The sequence below is a fragment of the Oncorhynchus mykiss genome, chromosome 17 (assembly GCF_013265735.2).
Source record: "Oncorhynchus mykiss isolate Arlee chromosome 17, USDA_OmykA_1.1, whole genome shotgun sequence".
NCBI classification, from domain to species: domain Eukaryota; kingdom Metazoa; phylum Chordata; class Actinopteri; order Salmoniformes; family Salmonidae; genus Oncorhynchus; species Oncorhynchus mykiss.
The window spans coordinates 80782813-80795030 of NC_048581.1; the positions used below are offsets into that span (position 1 = coordinate 80782813).

The following is a 12218-nucleotide window of genomic DNA, read 5'->3' on the forward strand; positions in this document are numbered from 1 at the left end:
CAATCAACTCCCGAGATTAGGCAATACTATAGTGCCTATAAGAACATCCAATAGTCAAATGTGTATGAAATACAAATGGTATAGAGAGAAATAGTCCTATAATTCCTAAAATAACTACAACCTAAAACTTCTTAACTGGGAATATTGAAGACTCATGTTAAAAGGAATCACCAGCTTTCATATGTTCTCATGTTCTGAGCAAGGAACTTAAACGTTGGCTTTCTTACATGGCACATATTGCACTTTTACTTTCTTCTCCAACACTGTTTTTGCATTATTTAAACCAAATTAAACATTTCATTATTTATTTGAGACTAAATCAAATCTATGTATGTATTATATTAATTTAAAATAAAAGTGTTCATTGTTCATGGTTAACTGAGCTGAATAGTGCTCGTGACCTCTCGAGGGGCTTCATTTGCACATGCATCTGAGAATAGTGGCAAGACTGAAAATGGATTTGATTTACACTGGAAGATGAAAAGAGAGCATGTTTTTTATAGTACTTTCTTGAATGAAGCATCCATCCAAGAAGGCACATTCTGATGACCTGGTGTGCAAGAGTATATTATGGAGTTGTTTGTAGCGCCCCCATGTGTTGAGAATTAGGAATATTCATAGTGAGATTTTTCTTGGTAACGCATAAATAAAAGTAAAACCAGACCTAACTGGAATCTGACAAGAAAATGTCCCATAGTTGTCCCGTAAACATTAGGGTTGTTAGGCAAGGACAGGGGCATACTGATCCAGGGCAAGTTTAAGTGTGTTTATCTAAACACAGCTTTACCTTGAGCAGTGTGGCAGACGATAGACCATGTGCTACTTGACCATAGAGCAGAAACACTTTGACAGAAGCTATAACAAACCTGTGTATGTGTGGTGATAATACAAACAACAAATAAGGACAGAAATGACTCAGGTGTAAAAACTTTTACATTTGTTTTATTGTCAGACTGAAACTGTCCCTTCTATTTACACTATAAAAGCTAGATATGCATCACAAATATAAAGGGTTTACATTTATATACATTATTTATATAAGCCACCTTATAAGCCCAAAGTTCATACATAACTTGTTATTCACGCATAGTGCTGTCATTTCCTCAGAAATAAATTGCAAAGTTAAAACAAGAGCTATAACAACATGTTAACTGGCTTGCATAGTTTGGGTTGGGTACAAGAGAAAGAGAAAATGTTGAAAATGTTGCCCCAGACGTTCTAACAGTGATAGCAAATCTCTAAAGTAGAAGCGCACGGGCTCTCAGAGAGAAACAGTTGGTAGTAGCTAGATACTGTATACTGTAGCCACATTCCCAGACAGAAGAGGCCTAAGGATTAAGGTAATATACCATAGTCTATGGCAGGGACGGGCTGGACCGTAGTGTCCACTGGTTATTGTTGTATTATTCATTCAACTCAGCGACTGATAAGAGACCTGAGAACCCAATGACCGTTATGGATCAATGAAGTACCGGGGAGCAGAGACAACCAGCAGACACTGTTGAGTTGCCTGTTCTTGATCTATGGCAAGGTGTTGCCTCCTTTATACCACAACCACTGCCTCAGCAAGACCAGGAGAAATATGGGTTTGAGGCAGATCCATGCATTAACCTTTTAGCCGTTGAGTAAAAGAAAGACCGCTCAACAATATTCTCTTGATTCAAAAATGAATATCAATTATTGTGCACAAAGACAAAGCAACATCAGAAGCAGTGTATGAGAATAATGAAATATAACATAGCAATTGTCTTACATATGTAGTACTTGGCAAATTATACGTTTGAGATTAGAAAACACCACTATGTGAGTCTAACCTTTACATTGGTTGAATTATTTTTCACAGGTTATGTCAATTAAACTCTTTCAGCTATAACAGGATTCAATAAGTTATATGATGGGTTTTTTCAACAATTATCAATGTTATTACAAAGTTATTACAATGCTATCCCAGTTTTTTGAGAGAACAGATGTCACAGTGTGAAAATCATTTATCAAATGCTGCGTTATGAAATTGAGAAGCCTAAAGAAGGGGCTTTTGAATCACATTCAAATCTAACAATCTCAGTTCACTTCCTCGTCAACGCTTTAAAAACTGTACTTGATCCCAAGACCTTACGTTTAAAAACCAGATACATTAGGAGATACAGCCATATAGCCACACGTTTTGGAAATAGAGTCCTGATATCAGCATACTATGCCTGGAATATCACAGTAGTTCATTTAGTGTGTTAAATTAATCAATTAATAAATCAGCCAATCACCAGACAGGTGACACTCTTGCTTCCTCCACTAAAACTTCAACCACCAATCACAAAACAAGTAGAAAAGAGATGTTAAAATACAATAAAGACTAGCTCAACAACATAACCAAAACCCTTTTCCTCCATATTTCGTCATGCCAAAAACAGTAAGCCAAACCCCAGTTGTAACTGAAAGGGCACAGTTGAACTGTACTGAATTTAGACAAGGGTTTACAAATTCATTGTAGAAATATAAGTATTCATTGAATATGTGCTATTAGTGTTAAAAAGGTCAGTTTAAGTCATTCATCTTAAATTGATAAAAGCACAATTGATCATAAAAATCTGTCAATACTGTATCTAGGATGTCAGTTGATCATCTAACTAACATGAATGTAAAAGGCTGTTGACCTTTTTCTTCTTAATCAGCTCATTGCCCTCAAGATCGCCTCCTACACTTTCAACTGTCATCTAAACCCTCCAATATGCAATATCATACAATACACTGTACATACCATCTATATAGTCTATCAAAATACCTGATCATATAGTTAAATACTCTGTTCGGAGTCCATTAGCACACCTTGTGAAATTAAAAAACATGGATACATCTAGTAAAATAAATAGAGATGACTATTTCACTGTATAGGCTATTTGTGTGGTTGGTTTAGTCATTCTTCCATCATCTGAGTGTACTGTAGGTACCAGGGACACAGGAAGAGTTCAATAACATAATGCATCATGGGACATATTCTTGAACTAAGCCCAACAACCACATGCACCCTTAGCTTTGGCAGATAAAACAACACAGGCTAATGGCACTCCTGGTAGAAAACATGTGAAAATATACTTTATCTGTGTATGCCCGCACAAATAGAATATTTGGAAAAGTGTGGTAAACTGTGATGGTTAAAGTACGTGCTGATGGCAGAAAGTGATTGACGGGAATACCAAGAGAACCACAGACTGTATGTTTTACAGCACTCACCTAACCTATAGATGTAACCATTTCTTCTATAGTACAAAAATACCATATGACACATAATGTAGAGTCACTTCCCTATCATGTAGTAATGTGCTTCCTTTGCCTTCTTTACATATAGATTCCACCATATCTACATATGTACAGTACTACAGTACATGTAGCTGCAGTTCACATGAATACAGTGGTCAGGGAGAAAGAAACAGGTGGATGGAAAGAGAAGGATGGAGGGAAGGAGGGAGGGAGTGAAGGAGGGGGAACCAGCATGAGTTTCTTTCTTCTGGATTTTCCATTGACTTGGATGCACTATCCCACTGATAAATAATAATAATCAGCATGATTTAAAAAAAGACCGTTTAGTCCTGATGATTCATGTAAAAGTACTCCTCTGTGATGGCCTACATACAGTGATTATGAAACCTTTTGTTCAAATAAGTTCTCTACTGCTTTATAATAGTACAGACTGTTTTGTCCGAGTCTTTAGTCTCAAGAGGACTGAAATGTTCAGCATGGTTTTTCCCAGCGGGTTGATTATGTCTCCCCCTCCCTACCCCCAACCTCACTGAAGCCTTTGACCTTTGCTCTACCACGGAGGGGATAGGGCATCAATTACATGAAAACAGTTCTAAACACACACCTAGGCATCCCCTTAAAGTCTCTGCCAACCCCCAGATGACCCCGGCATGTGAAGAGCAGAGGGCGGCCTCTAGTGACCACCGCCAGAGTTGCTGCTCCCTGTTGTCCAATCGATGATGATGAAGCTCAAACTCATGGTCATGAAGGCGACGCCCAGACCAGCGAAACAGGCAGCCTGGGAAGACAGAGGAAACACCATCATTAGAATATTTATTTGTATATGGTAACCAGAACCATACTCTAACCATGGTCATAAGGACACACAATAACAGTAATGATGAAGCATCTTACACAGATCAAATCAAGATATGAGAATATTACAATTATCATGGAGAGGATGAGATATGTGCTCACCAGTATCTTGGGGGTGGAAAACATGGGTTCCTGCTCCTTAGGCACAATGCGGATGTAGAAGACGGCAGGGAAGATAAAGATGAGACAGGGGGCAGATGTGGCACCTGGAGGAGGAACAGGAGGATGGAGGAAGAGGAGGAGAGATGAAGGTCAGGGCTACAGATCATTTTACACAGGACATCCAGTAGAACAAACTGTCCAAAAACAGAATATGGGCCAAGGCCAACATTCACAAACACTGTCAGATTTCCCTCTTTTAGTGGATGATGATTGGTGCTGTGGCTTGGTCCATGACCTTTAACCACCTTGACTTTGACCTCCATAACATGAAACATGTTGTTCATTCAAGGGAAAGAGATGTAAAAAAAAAAAAAAATATTGACTCAGGTCATGTGTTTATCATTGAGTCAATAAGCACTGGCCCGCTGGTCACGTTTTGTGTTGTGTTTTAAGGCCAGACACAGGGGAGATATTATCAAAACAGAGATCCACTGCTATGTCAACACTGCTCACTTCGATTGGAGCAAAAGAGAGAAAGTGAATCAAGAATTGCAGGTGCATAACCACACATTTAGCCATGTAAAACATCCCAGACAACAGCAACTTCTACATGTAAAATATTTTTGGCTAGGTCAGGTAAAGTAAGTCAATTTAAAGGGACGGTTTCTGTTCCTGGACTAAAAAGCACTTTCAATGGAGAATCATCATTGAATTGTCATTAATCCAGGACTAGGTTTAATCTGTATTTCTTAGTCCAGGACTAGGTTTAATCTGTACTTCTTAGTCCAGGACTAGGTTTAATCTGTACTTCTTAGTCCAGGACTAAATGTAATCTGTGTAACTAACCGATGATGCCGAAGATTCCCAGGATGTTGGGGGCAAAGATGACCAGAACGTTGATTAAGGAGAGCAGGGTGATGGCGATGGCCACATGACGAAGCCAGTTAAATGATTTACTGGAGAAAAACATCTGGTTCAAGGCCCTGCGTACCTGAGGGGGCAGAGAGAGAGAGAGAGAGAAATACAGAGAGGGAGGGAGGGGGAGAGAGGAATAAGGAGGGAAAGGGGCAGAGTTACTGTCAGAAACAACCGTGTCATTCCTCTTCAAATTAGCATTTTACTGTAATTCCTCAAGCCATGACACCCACCATTTCAAATTAAGACATGAGGAATCAAACTAAATGTAAGCCACCCACGGAAACCCCAGACACCCCACCCCAACGGCCAGTATACAATATCAGTTTTCTATGTCTTTCAGAAGAGGGAAGAGGCTATAGTGGAGAACGGGAGGGGTGGGTGTAACTTACTGGGAAGAGCACGATGGGGACAGTCAGTGTGACAGCGGTGAGGACAGCCAATCGCACGCACAGGATGAGCGTGTCATAAGGGTCGATTCTGCTGTATGTGTGTAGCAGCTCTGTCTCAGTCTTACCTGTCAGGGTAACATCAGGATAACGTCAGGGGGTACCATCAGGGTAATGTCAAAGTAACGTCACGGGGTAAGATCAAGGGGTAACATCAGGGTAAGAACAGGGGATAACATTAGGGTAACATCAGGGGGTAAAATCAGGGAGTAACATTAGGGTAACATCAGGGAGTAACATCAGGGGTAACATCAGGGGGTAACATCAGGGAGTAACATCAGGGTAACATCAGAGGGTAACATCAGGGTAAGATCAGAGATATCAGGGGTAGCATTCAAGATAACATCAGGGGTGACATTAGAGATAACATCAGGGAAACATTGGAGATAACACCAGGGGTAACATTAGAGATAACATCAGGGAAACATTAGGGGTAATATTAGAGATAACATCAGGGGTAACATTAGAGAACATCAGGGAAACATTAGAGATAACATCAGGAGTAACATTAGAGACAACATCAGGGAAACATTAGAGACAACACCAGGGGTAACATTTGGGGTAACATTAGAGATAACATCAGGGAAACATTAGATGTAATATTAGAGATAACATCAGGGGTAACATTAGAGATAACATCAGGGGTAATATTAGAGATAACATCAGGGGTAACATTAGAGATAACATCAGGGGTAACATTAGAGATAACATTAGGGGTAATATTAGAGATAACATCAGGGGTAACATTAGAGATAACATCAGGGGTAACATTAGAGATAACACCAGGGGTAACATTAGAGATAACATCAGGGAAACATTAGGGGTAATATTAGAGATAACATCAGGGGTAACATTAGAGAACATCAGGGAAACATTAGAGATAACATCAGGAGTAACATTAGAGACAACATCAGGGAAACATTAGAGACAACACCAGGGGTAACATTTGGGGTAACATTAGAGATAACATCAGGGAAACATTAGATGTAATATTAGAGATAACATCAGGGGTAACATTAGAGATAACATCAGGGGTAATATTAGAGATAACATCAGGGGTAACATTAGAGATAACATCAGGGGTAACATTAGAGATAACATCAGGGGTAACATTAGAGATAACATCAGGGGTAACATTAGAGATAACATTAGGGGTAATATTAGAGATAACATCAGGAGTGACATTAGAGACAACATCAGGGAAACATTAGAGACAACACCAGGGGTAACATTTGGGGTAACATTAGAGATAACATCAGGGGTAACATTAGAGATAACATCAGGGAAACATTAGGTGTAATATTAGAGATAACATCAGGGGTAATATTAGAGATAACATCAGGAGTGACATTAGAGACAACATCAGGGAAACATTAGAGACAACACCAGGGGTAACATTTGGGGTAACATTAGAGATAACATCAGGGGTAACATTGGAGATAACATCAGGGGTAATATTAGAGATAACATCAGGGGTAACATTAGAGATAACATTAGGGGTAATATTAGAGATAACATCAGGGGTAACATTAGAGATAACATTAGGGGTAATATTAGAGATAACATTAGGGGTCATATTAGAGATAACATCAGGGGTAACAGAGATAACATTAGGGGTAACATTAGAGATAACATCAGGGAAACATTAGGGGTAACATTAGAGATAACATCAGGGAAATATTAGGTGTAATATTAGAGATAACATCAGGGGTAACATTAGAGATAACATCAGGGGTAACATCAGCGTAAGATCAGGGGTAACATCAGAGGGTAACATCAGGGGGTAACACCAGGGGGTAATGTCAGGTGGTAACACCAGGGGGTAAGATCAAATCAAATCAAGGGGTAAAATCAGGGGTAACATCAGGGTAAGAACAGGGGGTACCATCAGGGTAACATTAGGGTAACATCAGGGTAAGATCAGGGTAACATCAGGGGTAACATCTGGGTGAGAACAGGGGGTACCATCAGGGAGTAACATCAGGGGGTAACATCAGGGGGTAACATCAGGGGGTAACATCAGGCGGTAACATCAGGGAGTAACATCAGGGAGTAACGGTAACATTAGGGTAACATCAGAGGGTAACATCAGAGTAACATCAGAGTAACATCAGGGGGTAACATCAGATTAACATCGGGGGATAACATTAGGGTAACATCAGGGAGTAACATCAGAGTAACATCAGGGGGTAACATCAGATTAACATCGGGGGATAACATTAAGGTAACATCAGGGAGTAACATCAGAGGGTAACATCAGAGGGTAACATCAGAGGGTAACATCAGGGGGTAACATCAGGGTAAGATCAGAGACTGTACTTCCGGCGCCGACAGAGATGGCCGCCTCGCTTCGCGTTCCTAGGAAACTATGCAGTTTTTTGTTTTTTTACGTGTTATTTCTTACATTAGTACCCCAGGTCATCTTAGGTTTCATTACATACAGTCGAGAAGAACTACTGAATATAAGATCAGCATCAACTCACCATCAGTACGACCAAGAATATGTTTTTCGCGACGCGGATCCTGTGTTCTGCCTTACAAACAGGACAACGGAGTGGATCCTATGCAGCGACCCAAAAAAACGACTCCGAAAGAGAGGGAAACGAGGCGGTCTTCTGGTCAGACTCCGGAGACGGGCACAGCGCGCACCACTCCCTAGCATTCTTCTTGCCAATGTCCAGTCTCTTGACAACAAGGTTGATGAAATCCGAGCAAGGGTAGCATTCCAGAGGGACATCAGAGACTGTAACGTCCTTTGCTTCACTGAAACATGGCTCACTGGAGAGACGCTATCCGAAGCGGTGCAGCCAACGGGTTTCTCCACACATCGCGCTGACAGAAACAAACATCTTTCTGGTAAGAAGAGGGGCGGGGCGTATGCCTCATGGCCAACGTGACATGGTGTGATGAAAGAAACATACAGGAACTCAAATCCTTCTGTTCACCTGATTTAGAATTCCTCACAATCAAATGTAGACCGCATTATCTACCAAGAGAATTCTCTTCGATTATAATCACAGCCGTATATATCCCCCCCCCAAGCAGACACATCGATGGCTCTGAACAAACTTTATTTAACTCTCTGCAAACTGGAAACAATTTATCCGGAGGCTGCATTCATTGTAGCTGGGGATTTTAACAAGGCTAATCTGAAAACAAGACTCCCCAAATTTTATCAGCATATCGATTGCGCAACCAGGGGAGGAAAGACCTTGGATCATTGTTACTCTAACTTCCGCGACGCATATAAGGCCCTGCCCCGCCCCCCTTTCGGAAAAGCTGACCACGACTCCATTTTGTTGATCCCTGCCTACAGACAGAAACTAAAACAAGAGGCTCCCACGCTGAGGTCTGTCCAACGCTGGTCCGACCAAGCTGACTCCACACTCCAAGACTGCTTCCATCACGTGGACTGGGAGATGTTTCGTATTGCGTCAGATAACAACATTGACGAATACGCTGATTCGGTGTGCGAGTTCATTAGAACGTGCGTTGAAGATGTCGTTCCCATAGCAACGATTAAAACATTCCCTAACCAGAAACCGTGGATTGATGGCAGCATTCGTGTGAAACTGAAAGCGCGAACCACTGCTTTTAATCAGGGCAAGGTGTCTGGTAACATGACCGAATACAAACAGTGCAGCTATTCCCTCCGCAAGGCTATCAAACAAGCTAAGCGCCAGTACAGAGACAAAGTAGAATCTCAATTCAACGGCTCAGACACAAGAGGCATGTGGCAGGGTCTACAGTCAATCACGGACTACAGGAAGAAATCCAGCCCAGTCACGGACCAGGATGTCTTGCTCCCAGGCAGACTAAATAACTTTTTTGCCCGCTTTGAGGACAATACAGTGCCACTGACACGGCCTGCAACGAAAACATGCGGTCTCTCCTTCACTGCAGCCGAGGTGAGTAAGACATTTAAACGTGTTAACCCTTGCAAGGCTGCAGGCCCAGACGGCATCCCCAGTCGCGCCCTCAGAGCATGCGCAGACCAGCTGGCCGGTGTGTTTACGGACATATTCAATCAATCCCTATACCAGTCTGCTGTTCCCACATGCTTCAAGAGGGCCACCATTGTTCCTGTTCCCAAGAAAGCTAAGGTAACTGAGCTAAACGACTACCGCCCCGTAGCACTCACATCCATCATCATGAAGTGCTTTGAGAGACTAGTCAAGGACCATATCACCTCCACCCTACCTGACACCCTAGACCCACTCCAATTTGCTTACCGCCCAAATAGGTCCACAGACGATGCAATCTCAACCACACTGCACACTGCCCTAACACATCTGGACAAGAGGAATACCTATGTGAGCATGCTGTTCATCAACTACAGCTCGGCATTCAACACCATAGTACCCTCCAAGCTCGTCATCAAGCTCGAGACCCTGGGTCTCGACCCCGCCCTGTGCAACTGGGTACTGGACTTCCTGACGGGCCGCCCCCAGGTGGTGAGGGTAGGCAACAACATCTCCTCCCCGCTGATCCTCAACACTGGGGCCCCACAAGGGTGCGTTCTGAGCCCTCTCCTGTACTCCCTGTTCACCCACGACTGCGTGGCCACGCACGCCTCCAACTCAATCATCAAGTTTGCGGACGACACAACAGTGGTAGGCTTGATTACCAACAACGATGAGACGGCCTACAGGGAGGAGGTGAGGGCCCTCGGAGTGTGGTGTCAGGAAAATAACCTCACACTCAACGTCAACAAAACTAAGGAGATGATTGTGGACTTCAGGAAACAGCAGAGGGAACACCCCCCTATCCACATCGATGGAACAGTAGTGGAGAGGGTAGCAAGTTTTAAGTTCCTCGGCATACACATCACAGACAAACTGAATTGGTCCACTCACACAGACAGCATCGTGAAGAAGGCGCAGCAGCGCCTCTTCAACCTCAGGAGGCTGAAGAAATTCGGCTTGTCACCAAAAGCACTCACAAACTTCTACAGATGCACAATCGAGAGCATCCTGGCGGGCTGTATCACCGCCTGGTATGGCAACTGCACCGCCCTCAACCGTAAGGCTCTCCAGAGGGTAGTGAGGTCTGCACAACGCATCACCGGGGGCAAACTACCTGCCCTCCAGGACACCTACACCACCCGATGTCACAGGAAGGCCATAAAGATCATCAAGGACATCAACCACCCGAGCCACTGCCTGTTCACCCCGCTATCATCCAGAAGGCGAGGTCAGTACAGGTGCATCAAAGCTGGGACCGAGAGACTGAAAAACAGCTTCTATCTCAAGGCCATCAGACTGTTAAACAGCCACCACTAACACTGAGTGGCTGCTGCCAACACACTGACACTGACTCAACTCCAGCCACTTTAATAATGGGAATTGATGGGAAATGATGTAAATATATCACTAGCCACTTTAAACAATGCTACCTTATATAAATGTTACTTACCCTACATTATTCATCTCATATGCATACGTATATACTGTACTCTATATCATCGACGGTATCCTTATGTAATACATGTATCACTAGCCACTTTATACTATACTATGCCACTTTGTTTACATACTCATCTCATTTGTACATACTGTACCCGATACCATCTACTGTATCTTGCCTATGCTGCTCTGTACCATCACTCATTCATATATCCTTATGTACATATTCTTTATCCCCTTACACTGTGTACAAGACAGTCGTTTTTGGAATTGTTAGTTAGATTACTTGTTATTACTGCATTGTCGGAACTAGAAGCACAAGCATTTCGCTACACTCGCATTAACATCTGCTAACCATGTGTATGTGACAAATAAAATTTGATTTGATTTGAGATATCAGGGGTAACATTAGAGATAACATCAGGGAAACATTAGAGATAACATCAGGGAAACATTAGAGATAACATCAGGGAAACATTAGAGATAACACCAGGGGTAACATTAGGGGTAACAGAGATAACACCAGGGGTAACAGAGATAACATCAGGGAAACATTAGGGGTAATATTAGAGATAACATCAGGGGTAACATTAGAGATACGGGGGTGACATCAGGGTAACAGAGGGTAAGATTATGGGTAACATCAGGGGTAACATTAGGGGTAACAGAGATAACATCAGGGGTAACAGAGATAACACCAGGGAAACAGAGATAACACCAGGGAAACATTAGCGGTAACATTAGAGATAACACCAGGGGTAACATTAGGGGTAACATCAGGAGTAACATTAGAGATAACATCAGGGTAACATCAGGGTAAGATTATGGGTAACATTAGGGGTAACAGAGATAACATGAGGGGTAACATTAGAGATAACATCAGGGAAACATTAGAGATAACACCAGGGGTAACATTTGGGGTAACATTAGAGATAACATCAGGGGTAACATTAGAGATAACATCAGGGAAACATTAGAGATAACATCAGGAGTAACATTAGAGATAACATCAGGGTAACATCAGGGTAAGATTATGGGTAACATTAAGGGTAACATTAGGGGTAACAGAGATAACATCAGGGGTAACATTAGAGATAATATCAGGGAAACATTAGAGATAACACCAGGGGTAACATTTGGGGTAACATTAGAGATAACATCAGGGAAACATTAGGAGTAACATTAGAGAACATCAGGGAAACATTAGAGAAAACATCAGGGAAACATTAGAGATAAC

General features: G+C 42.2%; 1 protein-coding gene across 3 annotated transcripts in view; it reads right to left on the reverse strand.

The window, feature by feature from the left end:
- Window positions 1-922: 922 nt before the first annotated feature.
- The window catches only part of LOC110494674 (sodium-coupled neutral amino acid transporter 3), a 58467-nt gene continuing 47171 nt past the window's right edge, over window positions 923-12218 (reverse strand). For all 3 annotated transcript variants that reach the window (XM_021569954.2, XM_036950745.1, XM_021569950.2), the window contains 4 exons: window positions 5520-5644; window positions 5059-5203; window positions 4213-4316; window positions 923-4033 (listed from right to left, as the gene is read on the reverse strand). In XM_021569954.2, coding sequence (XP_021425629.1) covers window positions 3929-4033; window positions 4213-4316; window positions 5059-5203; window positions 5520-5644 — 479 coding nt within the window. In that variant the 3' untranslated portion in view covers window positions 923-3928. The remainder of the gene's footprint in view (window positions 4034-4212; window positions 4317-5058; window positions 5204-5519; window positions 5645-12218) is intronic.